The following is a 16,721-nucleotide window of genomic DNA, read 5'->3' as shown; positions in this document are numbered from 1 at the left end:
ACCCAGACAGGGACACAACACAGCGCTAAACTAGCGAGCATTTCAAGCTAGTACTACTGAAAATGCTCTCACATACACATATGAAATACTCTCACATACTACTGAAATTCCTCTTACATACAACTATTGCATTTCAGTAGTATGTGAGATGATTTTCAGTAGTATGTGAGAGGATTTCACATGTGTATGTGAGAGTATTCACATGTGTACGTGAGAGGTAAAGTATGGAATATGGCCTATACAGCCTCTCATAAAAAAACTACTGGACCGATTTGCACAAAACTCAGTGGAAGGGTGTAGCATGGTCCAACTCAGCTCATTAAACAGTAGTGGAAGACCTCCTGCATCGTTCCGGTGCCCAAAAAAGTCAGTCCCAGAGTCCTCAATGACTACGGGCCAGTGGCACTGATGTCTTATGTCATGCTGGTGTTCCAGAGACTGGTTCTGCAGAGCCTGAGGCCCCTGGTGAGAGACTTCCTGGACCCGGCGCCGTTTGAGACCTGAAGCAACGTGGACGACATCATCATCTACCTACTCCACAGAGCCTACTCACATGTGAGGGGCCAGGAAGTTCAGTATATATATATATATATAGTGTATATTACAGTGTAATATAGTACATACTGTAATATAATCTGTGTGTAATGCTTTAATCAGTCTGAAAGTGTTGGAGTTGAATTTCTCAATCTGTGGTAGCACTTAAGTGATATGACACTTTGAAATCATTTGCATACCAATTGGGACATTTCCTTATTACTTAGGGAGATCACTTTCCTTTTTAGTGTATATCCTGAATCACTGACATCACAGGCTGCTTCTTCAACAGTTAGTAGATATTATACACCCTGACAATGGCCTCTCATACATCCATTCACACACACATTCGTACACAAATGGCGGTAGCTGCCATGCAAGGCGCTAGCCTGTTCATTGGGAGCAATTTGGGGTTCAGTGTCTTGCCCAAGGACACTTGGACATGTGGACAGGAAGAGGTGGGATTTGAACCGCCAACCCTACGATCACTGGACAACCCGCTCTACCTCCTGAGCCACAGCCGCCCGCATGTATAAGATGACTGTTGGATTATGACAGGTTACCGTAAAAACAACTTTTTGTCATGTTCCTGGTTGCTTTTGGTAAGTTATTCCAGGCATTTACAAGACATTTGTGTTGCGGTTGCTTGCCTAGCTGTAGCTTTGGTCTTGATGGTAAATATAGCAAGATCATTTCAGCTAGCTGTAAAAATCACAGACGTAGGATTGAGACCTGTCTCAAGACATGACCTATGACCTGGGTCTGCCAGGAGCTTCTAACAATACGAGATGTCTGAATGATTGTTCTTCAGTTCAGTAATACGTGACGGCCAGGATAGACTTTTATCCACTAAGGTGCCAGTTACACAACATCTGCCACTACCTACATTTGGAGACCAAGATACTATAGTTGTAGAGAGAAATGGTAAATTGGTCCGTGGTGTGGTGGCGAGACTCCGCCGCCTTGCGTCATATTGGGTCATATTGATACCTAGCTTAGCACTTTCTTCACACACTAGGCTAACAGCTCTCGTTGTCATGGTTAATGTGAGACTGTGGGCAACTGACCGACCATCTTAACATAGCTACTCTCACCTTTCTTGTGGAAAAAAATGCTTATGGGCTCCCAGTCTGCTGCCTTTTCTCCTGGCCTCTCTCTCCATTCTGGTGCCCGGATTTATGTATGGGCTTGATGTTTATTATTTAACGCTATTAGTGTTAGTATTTGACAGCCAGCCGGTATAGTGAAGTTAATGTCAAAAGAGGTGAGACTTGCCAGCATGAACCATGGCATGGACCAAACCATTTAAGAAGGGGGATATTGCTCAGGAAATAAAAACTTTTTTCATCTATATTGCATTATTTGTGGCTTAATTTGAATTCCGATGCAGCATTGGTGTGACTGATCTAAATGCAGAATAATGTCGTCATAGAAAGAGGGACCTCTTGCTTTTTTGTGGGCCCTGCTTGCTTGTGGGCCCTTATCACCTTTCACCGCTAAACAACAGCGCTGACTACAGGAAAGGAGAGACAGATATCAAGGAATTATCAAACTATGGAGTGGGACGAGTTAACAATAGCACATGTATACAGCAAAAGGAACAGAATTATAGGCTTCACATTGTTATTAACTCCCATGGCCCCCCGCTGTCACAGTCTCATAGCCTACAGTACAAATCAGCTCAACAGCAATAAAGCACGGAAGCTACGTATCCCTTAAACGAATTGACTCTGAAACCGAGAGGCTGCGGGCGCATCTATTAAAAGGCCACAGTCGCACAGAAACCATGGATGTATTGACAGAAACGGACGTTTGAGATCATCTAACTTCCGTAGTTTGACGTATTTCCGACGCAACAACATGAGGGCGGGACATGTGTTTAGAGGAATTTGATTGGAAGATTGACAAGTGACAGGTTTTAAGAACTTTAGACAGATTCGATAGGAGGATAGCGTTGATTGACGGGTGGATGTCGTAAGATTATTGGTCTAAAATCTAAGGTACCTGTTGTCGTCACTGCACTTGACCTACCGTTTTCCAGGAAGAAAGAAATTATATACTTTGATATAAGATTACAACAAAAGTAGAATTTTGTATTTTTTTTTGGCATACATTGTTGAATAGATGAACACTATGACCAATTATGTGAACCAAAATGGGACAGAATGCTTTTTTCATTTCTGTGCGACTTTAAACGAATTGACTCTGAAACCGAGAGGCTGCGGGCGCATCTATTAAAAGGCCAGTTTATCAAAATAGAACTGGCCGTTTTATTAACCCGGAGACAGGTCTCCTGCAAGACGCGCAGTCTTCTTAAAAGCTCCTTATTCTTTGCCACGCTTCCCACTTGCCCCTATAGTGCCCTCTACACGCGCATGCTTCCCACTTGCCCCTATAGTGCCCTCTACACGCGCATGCTTCCCACTTGCCCCTATAGTGCCCTCTACACACGCATGCTTCCCACTTGCCCCTATAGTGCCCTCTACACGCATGCTTCCCACTTGCCCCTATAGTGCCCTCTACACGCATGCTTCCCACTTGCCCCTATAGTGCCCTCTACACGCGCATGCTTCCCACTTGCCCCTATAGTGCCCTCTACACGCATGCTTCCCACTTGCCCCTATAGTGCCCTCTACACGCGCATGCTTCCCACTTGCCCCTATAGTGCCCTCTACACGCATGCTTCCCACTTGCCCCTATAGTGCCCTCTACACGCATGCTTCCCACTTGCCCCTACATGCCCTCTACACGCGCATGCTTCCCACTTGCCCCTATAGTGCCCTCTACACGCGCATGCACACACAGGTAGCCTGCAAACACGCACGCACGCGCGCGTTAGGTACACACAGCTACACGCAGACTTTCCTCTTCAAATGACATGCATACATTAGCCTACGTGAGTTACAATCGTAGCCTAATTAAAGTCGCACAATTCACGGGAAATAGTGCTGCACCCCCATCTACTGGCCTAATGCCATATCTATTTGGTCATAAGTGTAAAATCCTTTATTCATGCTGTTTCCGGGCCACTATGACACAGCAGAGCATAATGACTTGTCATAATGCTTGGAACCAAAGGGGGCGGAGTTTGGCACTACAAGAAACTCACCTGAGATTTGGGAGTGCAAAGGTGTTGTCGGTAAGCAGGCCTAAGTCCATTTTTTTTTTAAAGAACAATATGATGAACAGAAATCATGATGAGTTTTCGTATATAACTTTTAATCAATTACAAGTGGTCCAGATATGAATGTTGAGAGGGCAAAGACCAGATACAGAAAGAAACTGTTGTAACGTTAGATACAATTTAAATTAAATAAGCTGATGGGCATTTGAACTCTGTGTAGGCCTGCTGTACGTGAATCGGACTCTCACCCAAGACAAAGACATGAGTGACAATAATATCCACATCATCACAGATGACATGAGGTGCAGAATCACTACCTTCACACCAGAGACAACCAGAAAGGTAGGCAAAGGAACCCGATGAGCTGTTTCTGTGCTGTTTAAACTACGTGCACTTTTATTTCACACCATCCGCTCCACTCCCCAGGTCAGAGAGGATCAGCCGAGCCCCACAGGAACCTCCAGCGCTCCGGAGCGGCCGGGCCCAGCGGAGCGGCAGGCCGAAGCCAAGGCCCCCGAGGACACACTGGGCTTCCTGTCCGGTCAAAACACTGTAGGTATCAAATGACCCGTGGTCGCAAGTGACAGGGCTGGATCGATGACCCGTGGTCGCAAGTGACAGGGCTGGATCGAAGTTGTCGCTTGATAAGGGGCCAGTCTAGAACTCTTGGTTTAGGGCTGTACGACTGACGCTTGGAGGTTTCTGGATGCTCTCTGTGCCTGATGACCTGTCATCCCTCTCTCTCTACAGAGCTCCGTAATCTTGAAAGGCCAGGATGTATGGAGCCCCAGCTCCAATCTGGCAGGGTTCACTGCTCTGCCCCTCAAAGCACCCAGTCATCTGCCCTCTCTGAAGCAGACTCCCATCTACCCCCAGACAGCCGGGGGAAACTCTGTCATCTGCCTAGGGACTGCCAAGCCCGCGCAGGTAAGGAGCCAAGAAGAAAAGTCTTTCTCTCCTCAGGGTGACATGTACTGCGCTTTCTAAAACAAGATAGCTTCAAAGCACTGGGATAGGCAAGGCACAATATACTGGCTGCAGCCAATTTAGATTGTTACCTTGCACATTTGGAGAACCAGAACCAGACATATTTAGAAGCTACATGATGAAAATAGTTGACTTGATAACTTGTGATAATGACTTGTCATAATGCTTGGAACCAAAGGGGGCGGAGTTTGGCACTACAAGAAACTCACCTGAGCTTTGGGAGTGCAAAGGTGTTGTCGGTAAGCAGGCCTAAGTCCATTTTTTTTTTTAAAGAACAATATGATGAACAGAAATCATGATGAGTTTTTGTATATAACTTTTAATCAATTAAAAGTGGTCCAGATATGAATCCACATGTTGAGAGGGCAAAGACCAGATACAGAAAGAAACTGTTGTAACGTTAGATACAATTTAAATTAAATAAGCTGATGGGCATTTGAACTCTGTGTAGGCCTGCTGTACGTGAATCGGACTCTCACCCAAGACAAAGACATGAGTGACAATAATATCCACATCATCACAGATGACATGAGGTGCAGAAGCACCACCTTCACACCAGAGACAACCAGAAAGGTAGCCAAAGGAACCCGATGAGCTGTTTCTGTGCTGTTTAAACTACGTGCACTTTTATTTCACACCATCCGCTCCACTCCCCAGGTCAGAGAGGATCAGCCGAGCCCCACAGGAACCTCCAGCGCTCCGGAGCGGCCGGGCCCAGCGGAGCTGCAGGCCGAAGCCAAGGCCCCCGAGGACAGACTGGGCTTCCTGTCCGGTCAAAACACTGTAGGTATCAAATGACCCGTGGTCGCAAGTGACAGGGCTGGATCGATGACCCGTGGTCGCAAGTGACAGGGCTGGATCGAAGTTGTCGCTTGATAAGGGGCCGGTCTAGAACTCTTGGTTTAGGGCTGTACGACTGACGTTTGGAGGTTTCTGGATGCTCTCTGTGCCTGATGACCTGTCATCCCTCTCTCTCTACAGAGCTCCGTAATCTTGAAAGGCCAGGATGTATGGAGCCCCAGCTCCAATCTGGCAGGGTTCACTGCTCTGCCCCTCAAAGCACCCAGTCATCTGCCCTCTCTGAAGCAGACTCCCATCTACCCCCAGACAGCCGGGGGAAACTCTGTCATCTGCCTAGGGACTGCCCACCCCGCGCAGGTAAGGAGCCAAGAAGAAAAGTCTTTCTCTCCTCAGGGTGACATGTACTGCGCTTTCTAAAACAAGATAGCTTCAAAGCACTGGGATAGGCAAGGCGCAATATACTGGCTGCAGCCAATTTAGATTGTTACCTTGCACATTTGGAGAACCAGAACCAGAAATATTTAGAAGCTACATGATGAAAATAGTTCAAGTATTAATTCAAGTGATTATTATACATTAGTCATTAGGGCTAGCTGTGAGAGTATTTCACAAACAGTAGCAGATGTTTCATTGAACTGGTCTTTGCTGAATTAGAGCATCATTTCCTGTTTCTCGACTCAGGGCTTCCTAGACAGCCAGGCAGAGATGAGGAGCGATGGAACAGAAGTAGCAAAACACGGACAGGAAGGGGAGGAGCTGGAGGAGATTGTTCTGCCTGAAGAGCAGAGGTGCAAGATGGAGGACGAGATGAGAACTTTCAGCACACCGGCATTGAATTATGATGATCATGAGGAGGAGGAGGAGAAGGAGAAAGAGGAGGAAGAAGAGAAGAAAGACGAGGAAAATCCAAAAAAAAGTTCCAGGAAGCGGTAAGCTATGTGGAGGGACTAGGCAAGATCTGATCCTGGAACAGCTGGTTAACATAAAGTTATGTGGAGGGACTGGTAAGGGACTAGGTAAGGTCTGAGCCTGGAACAGCTGGTTAACATAAAGGATATACAAGTGTTAAACTGGCACGGCACACACGCGAGGACAAGAAGGAACAGCAAGGAAAATGCAGTGTGTCATACCCTTGCTCCTCTATAGCTGTTTGTTAGCCACTTAACGTGTATGTTCCTGTTATTGTGTCCACAGGTTCGATAGCTGGCTTCGCAAAGTGATTTGCTGTCAAGGGCAATAAATGTCCGTTAAAGGCCTGGCTGGTTTGAACACCGGGAGCACAGCAAACCAACGTCCTCTCCATCCTTTAGGGTTAAAAGCCATTCCATTTCAATTGAATGTTTCAATAACATGTTGCATGGTTTAATATACAGCCTGTTTGTGCTTTTTTATTTGATATATTCTACCATTCATCTGACTATGACATGACTATGTTGTAATAAGGTGGAAGCAACTCACTCTCTCCCCCTCACACAATCTTACAGCGATACCTGAAAACATAATACAAAATATTGATGATGGTGAAAACCTTCATGTCATGGTTGTTTAAAAATATAATCTCAACATACAACTTAAAATCTACATTCTGGACAAGAATTACCACCCTATGAATTGAGCTTTTTTTTCTCTGGTCTCAGAATTTATTTTAACTTATTTTACAGATTCAAAAAACATGATGCTAAAAACGACTGACGTCATAAAGGTGTTAATGCACATTGGGTACATAGTTTAATTTGTTGCACAGGTCAGAGACCACAATGAAATGACAGGCTACGGCGGAGCTAACCAGGCCCTAGCAAGGAGGAACCAGGCCAATATTCATTTACAAAAACTGGAGAGGGCTGGGAAGTGTTAAGACGCATTGTCCCCTTTGAGCATCTTTGTGGGTTTCCAGACGAGGAAGATCAACGAGGAAGGAAACAACTGAGGTGGGATTAAAAAAACAAAACAAACCATCACATGCACCCATCACCTGGACAACGATCACCTGCTATGACATCATCAAACAACTTTCACCCCTTTAAAAAAAGAAAAGAGTATTAAGACATAATCCAGTTAGTATTTGAATCAAATAACACCAGGAAGGGATTGAGAAGGGGGGAGGGAGGAAGATAAGGTGGAAAGGAGAGACAGACAAAGAGAGACAGAGAGAGAGAGGAATGGGGGTGTAGTCCCAATAGCTTATGATTTTTTAATTATTTTTTTTTAAACACTCCTTTCGATCAAAGGGAGAAGAGATAATCTCATCTGTAATCTCAGTTTTAAGTGCGGAGGGCGAGAAGTGGTTCCGGTCTGGGGGGCCCTCACTGGGTTCTGATTGGCTGTGGTGGTCTGGACAGCGTTGATGTTCGCGAGCTCGCTCGGTAAGTTCATTTTGCATTGTTTGCTAGTTGCTCCCGCCGCAACATTGGCCGCTGCGGCCCTGAGGGGCGGGCTCTTGCAGGTCCACGCCCGTTTTGGTACGGCCCCCCGCCGCCGCCCCACCCTGCGGTTCGTTCTTGGGGAGTTTCTTAGCTGGAGGGACAGAGGGTACAACACAAGATCACTTTAATGATCCCCAGGAGGAGAAATGTGGGCATTACAGCAGCAGAAAGCTAGAACAGATGTACAGAATAAAATCAAGAATCCATGGGTCATATAACACAAAATATGTATATTAAAACTATAAATAACTGCTATAAAAACGTATAAATATCAATAAAGACCCTAGCCAAAGCGAAGTGCCAAGTAAAATGACAAGGGACGTGGGGTGCTCTCAGGCGCTGTTATGAAGTCTGATGGCTGCTGGCACCAAGGAGCACCTGAGCCACTCAGTTTTGAGCCTGTGGCTGAAGGTGCTCCTAGTCTGCCTCAGCTCGTCATGGAGGGGATGGAGGGGCTTGTCCAGGATGGACTTCAGTTTGTTGAGGTTAAGAAACAAACATCTTGGACTTCATACTCTGACTCCTACCCCTCTGCCCCCTGCCTCATCACGTCACTCTTACCGATGGCCATGAAGATCTCGTTGACGTTCGTGGCGGTCTTAGCTGAGGTCTCCATGAAGAGCAAACTGTTGTCGTCGGCATACGCTTGTGCATCCTGAAACAGCAATGTCAAGACACCATGTTTGTAGTTCTAAAAAGATACAAATTGTAGTCTGTCGGACGGTTAGTGTACTGGCAGAGGACAAACCTCAATTCTTCACACAAACCTTTACTTTTTTGTTTTTAATATTACAAAAGGTACATTTGCTTATTCAACAAGAGAAAGAAAAGAAAAATTGCAATCACCACATCATCAGCACATAAAGTATACATCATCCTAACTAGCTGGACATGGGATCAAACATAAATTAACCAAGTATAAAGACACTGGCCATGAGGGCTGACCAGTTAAGTTGGTGCACGTCACTCATACACTACCTGTAGGTCGACCGTTCTCTTGTTGGCGATGTCGGCCTTGTTGCCAGCCAGAGCGATCACGATGTTGGGACTGGCTTGCCTCTGCAGCTCCTTCACCCAGTTCTTTGCCCGCGTAAAAGTGTCCTGTCATAATGAGCCGAGACCACCAACAGTCACTTCCTGTTTCCTTCTATTCACTTGAACAGGAACACCAAACTGAGAATGGGGGAACAGTGAAACGGCCTAGTCTGTGACTCTATAGTATCTGTCCAGTTTCAACAGCCGTCTCTCCGACGAGAGCCTGGAAATGTCTATCAAAGTATCCATTTTAGCATGCTTTATAGCAACAGCTAACAAGAAACAAACCGAGTAATACAGGGCAAAGAGAGCGGACATGCTTATCGTTTAATGGCCACACATCAAGAGGAAACGTACTGTGTTGGTGATGTCATAGACCACGATGGCGGCCTGGGCGCCCCTGTAGTACATGGGAGCCAGGCTGTGGTAGCGCTCCTGGCCGGCCGTGTCCCAGATCTCAAACTTCACCGTGGTGTCGTCCAAGCAGACCGTCTGTGTGAGGAAGGCAGCTAGAGGGAAGGCGGAGAGACGAGAGAGAAACCGAATGATCTTAAAAGGGAGGGACTGATGGATTTGCTTGTTATAAGCGACAATTTGCGCACAGAATCAAAAGTTTGTCAGGTGTGTTTTGGACCTCGTGCGGTGATATCATATGGACAGTGGTGGACTGTCTCTTTAATCTTCTACCGTCATCGGCATCCTCACTCCTGTAACCCGATAGCCTAGCCAACCAATGGCTGTCCCTCTACGGGGAGACACACTGTACTTTCAGTAGCAGTTCCTCACGTCAGAACTGTGGTCGATGACAAAAGGCCTGTTTCCTTGTTACCATTCAGCAAGCAACACATTCATGTTACACACACACACACTCACAGTGAAACTGTGTACACACAACACACTTACACAAAAAGGGTCAACACTATAAGGGTCAACACTATCCTACTTCTCTTGACTACTAGGGTCTTGATGAGGACCCAAGAAAGGAACTCCTCATTACACAAGGTAATGTCGACCAATGGACATTCTGATCACACCAACATCTTTATCCAGTATGCCATTCGTTTCATAAAGTTTGCCTTTATGGTGATGCTGAAAAATATATGATATTATAGAAGGAGGAAAGAAAGATACAAGGCAAGGAGAGAATCTATCAGAAAGCACCAGGACTAGAAACCTCTACGCCATCATTCCACACACTTTGTTACGTGTAGGCGAGTGCCGTCTTTCCCCCACAAAGTCATGGAAACAAAACATTTTCCCTTGAGGTTATTTACCCAGAAGTCCTGTCAGACAGGTTTAACGTATTTTCCTAGTCTGGCACTCCTATTAAGCCGTTAACGCCTCACTTGGCTGGCTGAAAATTCCTATATCACATGACAACATTGTGAGTCCGTTTCCTCGGCTGTAAAAGGCCCCGTAAGGCAAAGCGGTAACCTTTGACCCCTCTCACACTTTGTACAAAGAAAGAGGACATTTCCTGTGCATAGTATGGAGTGTGCGGCTGGTCAGTCAGTATCACTGTGTGCATGTACGCCATAGAATTGTTGTTTCAATGTGAATCTTTTATCTATAACAATATAATATAGAACCAGGGACAATCATGAACACACCACAGACCCAGGATCAGTTGCTGTAACATTATGCTAAGGTTATCACATGTTAAAGTCTTGCTTTCCTTTCTGTCTAATCTATTTTAAGTAGGCCTATAGCAAAATGGATACATCAATTGCCAATTCTGTGTTTAGCACTAGCCTTCTTACAACAGCCTGCATTTTTATCAATAAAATAAATCATATTCCGTTCTAAAAGTCCCATCATTGGTCATATCAAGCCACCACATAGCTACATATCCATCCCCGACATGTATTAAAAATAATTTTGATAATTGAAATCACAGAGAGCTAACTACCCATATAAACACCATCTCTCTTTCCCTCGGCCTCACCTCCGATAGTGCTCTCCTGGTATTCGTGAAACTGTCCCTTGACGAAGCGCAGCACCAGGCTGGACTTGCCCACCGCCGACTCCCCGAGCAGGACCAGCTTGAACTGGCAGATCTTGTTGCCAGCAGCCGGACCGTTGGGTCTCGCTGTCCCTCCGCGACCCGCCATGGAGCGGAGAGGAGGCTACCCTGGGGTGAGAGGCGCCTGGACTGGGCCACAGGGCAGGGCGGGGGGAAGGGGGGGAGGTGTACCACAGAGACGGCGGCGCGGTTCGGTCCGGAGGCGGTCCAGGCGAGGACGGCGGTTGGTTTAGGGGGCTGAGAGACGGTTAAAGCCTGGTAATTTGGAGCGCAGAGGAAACAGAGAGAGGCTGGTGAGAAGAGGAGACTGAGGAAGAGCCCTGAAGAGTCCTGGTTAGACACCTCTCAAGTGACATATGGCTCGTCTGGCTAAATGTACACTGTGATCACTTCTCACTGTAGCACTGCACAGGCTGTCTGGAAAGTACCTGGAGGTGGAAGTGGAAGAACTAATGGGTGCTTTCCAAACCTCCCTCCCGGGGATCAATAAACCACCTACTGTACCTGCCACCTACCTGACAATCAGACCTGGAGTGTGTGAGTGCACACGCATATTTAGCTGGGTATATAAGACTGCTGTATATTGAAGCTACAATATTGTAGCTTCAATCAGGGCTGACATTAACTGACTAGCTGGCCAACGTTAGTCAGAGGACTGGCTGTTGTGTTATTGGCGAGCTGGCTGTTTGCATTGTACAGCACAGTGAATTAAGGCCCTTACAATGTCAACAATCTAACTACTGGCTAGCTCACTAGCTAGATCACTAGCTCGCTCACTAGCTCACTAGCTCGCTCACTAGCTCACTAGCTAGCTCACTAGCTCACTGGCTCACTAGCTCACTAGCTCGCTCACTAGCTCACTAGCTCGCTCACTAGCTCACTAGCTCGCTCACTAGCTCACTAGCTCGCTCACTAGCTCACTCACTAGCTCACTCACTAGCTCGCTCACTGGCTCACTAGCTCACTAGCTCACTAGCTCGCTCACTAGCTCGCTCACTAGCTCACTAGCTCACTAGCTCGCTCACTAGCTCACTAGCTCACTAGCTCGCTCACTAGCTCACTAGCTCACTCACTAGCTCGCTCACTAGCTCACTAGCTCACTAGCTCACTAGCTCACTCACTAGCTCACTCACTAGCTCACTAGCTCACTAGCTCGCTCACTAGCTCACTAGCTCGCTCACTAGCTCACTATTTCTTCATAGTTATCATCTGGTAAAAGTGTAGTTCATCTCTCTCAGACTCTGTCTCAGTGTTGGTAGCTGTTGAGCGTTAGCATGCTAGCTAGCTAGCTTAGCAGAGCTGGTCAGCAGACTCAACATGTCGCAGGTTACACAAACATGTCGGAATAATGTTGACAAGAAAGTTATTTTCTTACCAAAATGTGAAAACGGTCGTTAATAGATGGAGGAGACTTTCCCCAGGCGACGTGTCCCCACTGCTGTCCCGTTTTCTCACTCTTTACAGTTCAGCAAATCACCCGAGCTTCACTTCCGCCTTGCACTACCCAGCTTCCGGGTTCGCCCATCACCTGATGCGAGGCCTCGACCAATCAGATTAGAGCAGTTAGTTTTATTAATTAATCACTTCAAATGAACGCTAAATACAGGTAGACAGACACATCACATCACAGTGATTCACACTGAGCAGAATATGCATGAATACTGTACATGCCTGATCATTTTCATGAGTAGTAGGTAGGCGATATGCCTATTCCAGTATTCCAGTAGCTAATTGCTAGAATTTTAGGCCTAATGTTTTTACATGTGGTGGTTAAGAAGTAGGCCTAAGCACGCCTATATTATGCCTCATTGGGGGGAAACGTGGGTTTCAAATGTAGTCCTAGACCTGCCATGTTGGGGACAACACAGGTGTTTCAAATGAATGAATTAGTTCTACTGAATAGGATTCTATGCAGAAGAGCCAATCAGATAAATTGAAACACCTGTGTTGGTCCCAATATGGCAGGTCTAGGACTACATGTGAAACCCATGAATTATAGGCTGGATAGAAACCTTGACAGTATTTCACCACAGGAGGGCGCCACTTGATAAGAAACCAGATGAAGCTTCTACAAACTGTGCTTGTCACTCTCACTGACCCCCCCTAATGTATTTTATTCAGATCATTCATGTCTCCCTTAAAAGTAGCGTATACAGGATTTGTCTGACAGGAATTCACAGTGGGCTGCCTCGCTGCCAACCAGAGTGCACCAGTTTGTCAGTTGAAAGAGGTGTCTGTGTTTATGTTGATAGAGTTATGTAAGAGGGGTCTGTGTTTATGTTGATAAGCGTTATGTCCTCCTACATAATCCATTTAGATGCAGTTAGTCTTTAAAAGAACAATGTTTCGGTAGCCAGACCCCCGAAGAACCTCGGCTATTAAATATCTTTATCTGCAAGTGAAATAGACTGTGGGGGAGCTTTTAATCTCATTACTGTTGGCCCTTGCCTCCTGTCACATTACCTAAGTGTACAAAGATTTTTTTCTTAGACTAGTTTTCAAAAGGGCCCATATCTTGCAAACGGACATAAGTGGCGACTTAATGGCAGTTGAAGGCTTATCGCCACTGTACGTTGCTATTAGGCGTCACCTATTAATACATCCGTGGGCGTCACTCAACTGTGCAAGCTGCTCTTGTCCCCAGCTGTCCTCCACGTCTGTCCCTTCGCCAACTGTGTGCCCCATTTTTTTTTTTAAATAATAAAGCACTTTCATTAACAAGCCATTAGCATAGATAGCCAACTCAGCTCCCGAGCAGGTCTACAACCTACCTCACTCAACCCTCACCCTCACTCAACCCTCACCCTCACTCAACCCTGACCCTCACTCAACCCTCACCCTCACCAACCCTCACCCTCACTCAACCCTCACCCTCACTCAACCCTGACCCTCACTCAACCTTCACCCTCACTCAACCCTCACCCTCACCAACCCTCACCCTCACTCAACCCTGACCCTCACTCAACCCTCACCCTCACCAACCCTCACCCTCACTCAACCTTCACCCTCACTCAACCCTCACCCTCACTCAACCCTCACCCTCACTCATCCCTCACCCTCACTCAACCCTCACCCTCACCAACCCTCACCCTCACCAACCCTCACCCTCACTCAACCTTCACCCTCACTCAACCCTCACCCTCACTCAACCCTCACCCTCACTCATCCCTCACCCTCACTCAACCCTCACCCTCACCAACCCTCACCCTCACCAACCCTCACCCTCACTCAACCTTCACCCTCACTCAACCCTCACCCTCACTCAACCCTCACCCTCACTCAACCCTCACCCTCACTCAACCCTGACCCTCACTCAACCCTCACCCTCACCAACCCTCACCCTCACTCAACCCTCACCCTCACTCAACCCTGACCCTCACTCAACCCTCACCCTCACCAACCCTCACCCTCACTCAACCCTCACCCTCACCAACCCTCACCCTCACCCTCACTCAACCCTCACCCTCACCAACCCTCACCCTCACTCAACCCTGACCCTCACTCAACCCTCACCCTCACCAACCCTCACCCTCACCAACCCTCACCCTCACTCAACCTTCACCCTCACTCAACCCTCACCCTCACTCAACCCTCACCCTCACTCAACCCTCCCCCTCACTCAACCCTCACCCTCACTCAACCCTCACCTTCACTCAACCCTCCCCCTCACTCAACCCTCACCCTCACTCAACCCTCACCCTCACCAACCCTCACCCTCACTCAACCTTCACCCTCACTCAACCCTCACCCTCACTCAACCCTGACCCTCACTCAACCCTCACCCTCACCAACCCTCACCCTCACTCAACCCTCACCCTCACTCAACCCTCACCCTCACCAACCCTCACCCTCACCAACCCTCACCCTCACTCAACCCTCACCCTCACTCAACCCTCACCAACACTCACCCTCACTCAACCCTCACCCTCACTCAACCCTCACCAACACTCACCCTCACTCAACCCTCACCCTCACTCAACCCTCATCCTCACCAACCCTCACCCTCACCAACCCTCACCCTCACTCAACCCTGACCCTCACTCAACCCTCACCCTCACCAACCCTCACCCTCACTCAACCCTCACCCTCACCAACCCTCACCCTCACCCTCACTCAACCCTCACCCTCACTCAACCCTCACCCACACTCAACCCTCACCCTCACTCAACCCTCACCCTCACTCAACCCTCACCCTCACCAACCCTCACCCTCACCAACCCTCACCCTCACTCAACCCTCCCCCTCACTCAACCCTCACCCTCACTCAACCCTCACCCTCACCAACCCTCACCCTCACTCAACCCTCACCCTCACTCAACCCTCACCCTCACTCAACCCTCACCCTCACCAACCCTCACCCTCACTCAACCCTCACCCTCACTCAACCCTCACCCTCACCAACCCTCCCCCTCACTCAACCCTCACCCTCACTCAACCCTCACCCTCACCAACCCTCACCCTCACTCAACCCTCACCCTCACCAACCCTCACCCTCACTCAACCCTCACCAACCCTCCCCCTCACTCAACCCTCACCCTCACCAACCCTCACCCTCACCCTCACTCAACCCTCACCCTCACCAACCCTCACCCTCACTCAACCCTGACCCTCACTCAACCCTCACCCTCACTCAACCCTCACCCTCACTCAACCCTCACCCTCACTCAACCTTCACCCTCACTCAACCCTCACCCTCACCAACCCTCACCCTCACTCAACCCTCACCCTCACCAACCCTCACCCTCACTCAACCCTCCCCCTCACTCAACCCTCACCTTCACTCAACCTTCACCCTCACCAACCCTCACCCTCACTCAACCCTCACCCTCACCAACCCTCACCCTCACTCAACCCTCACCCTCACTCAACCCTCACCCTCACTCAACCCTCCCCCTCACTCAACCCTCACCCTCACTCAACCCTCACCCTCACTCAACCCTCACCCTCACTCAACCCTCACCAACACTCACCCTCACTCAACCCTCACCCTCACTCAACCCTCACCCTCACTCAACCCTCCCCCTCACCAACCCTCACCCTCACTCAACCCTCACCCTCACTCAACCCTCACCCTCACCCAACCCTCACCCCCACTCAACCCTCACCCTCACTCAACCCTCACCCTCACTCAACCCTCCCCCTCACCAACCCTCACCCTCACTCAACCCTCACCCTCACTCAACCCTCCCCCTCACTCAACCCTCACCCTCACTCAACCCTCACCCTCACTCAACCCTCACCCTCACCAACCCTCACCCTCACTCAACCCTCCCCCTCACTCAACCCTCCCCCTCACTCAACCCTCACCCTCACTCAACCCTCCCCCTCACTCAACCCTCACCCTCACTCAACCTTCACCCTCACTCAACCCTCACTCAACCCTCACCCTCACCCTCACTCAACCCTCACCCTCACTCAACCCTCCCCCTCACTCAACCCTCACCCTCACCAACCCTCACCCTCACTCAACCCTGACCCTCACTCAACCCTCACCCTCACCAACCCTCACCCTCACCAACCCTCACCCTCACTCAACCTTCACCCTCACTCAACCCTCACCCTCACTCAACCCTCACCCTCACCCTCACTCAACCCTCCCCCTCACTCAACCCTCACCCTCACTCAACCCTCACCTTCACTCAACCCTCCCCCTCACTCAACCCTCACCCTCACTCAACCCTCACCCTCACCAACCCTCACCCTCACTCAACCTTCACCCTCACTCAACCCTCACCCTCACTCAACCCTCACCCTCACTCAACCCTGACCCTCACTCAACCCTCACCCTCACCAA

The 16,721-nt window shown here is 48.6% G+C and overlaps 1 protein-coding gene across 1 annotated transcript; it reads right to left on the bottom strand.

The window, feature by feature from the left end:
* Positions 1-7,147: 7,147 nt before the first annotated feature.
* LOC311324064 (ras-related protein Rab-5C-like) lies at positions 7,148-12,442 on the bottom strand. The gene is made up of 6 exons (XM_084456444.1): positions 12,303-12,442; positions 10,850-11,182; positions 9,262-9,413; positions 8,848-8,970; positions 8,431-8,524; positions 7,148-7,960 (listed from the first exon to the last, which is right to left on the bottom strand). Exons 2-6 carry the CDS (start codon positions 11,013-11,015, stop codon positions 7,833-7,835), a joined length of 663 nt encoding a protein of 220 aa, XP_084312570.1. The 5' UTR covers positions 11,016-11,182; positions 12,303-12,442; the 3' UTR covers positions 7,148-7,832.
* Positions 12,443-16,721: the final 4,279 nt, after the last annotated feature.

Source organism: Borostomias antarcticus (assembly GCF_949987555.1).
Source record: "Borostomias antarcticus genome assembly, chromosome: 22".
NCBI classification, from domain to species: domain Eukaryota; kingdom Metazoa; phylum Chordata; class Actinopteri; order Stomiiformes; family Stomiidae; genus Borostomias; species Borostomias antarcticus.
The sequence above is the reverse complement of the archived record's forward strand: the minus strand, read 5'-3'. Positions and strand labels throughout refer to the sequence as shown.

Coding starts and splice junctions, on each gene's coding strand:
- LOC311324064 (XM_084456444.1), bottom strand. CDS start 11,015: ATGGCGGGTCGCGGAGGGACAGCGAGACCCAACGGTCCGGCTGCTGGC. Junction 9,414..10,849: donor CCAGGAGAGCACTATCGGAG/GTGAGGCCGAGG, acceptor CCTTCCCTCTAG/CTGCCTTCCTCACACAGACG. Junction 8,971..9,261: donor TCTATGACATCACCAACACA/GTACGTTTCCTC, acceptor TCATTATGACAG/GACACTTTTACGCGGGCAAA.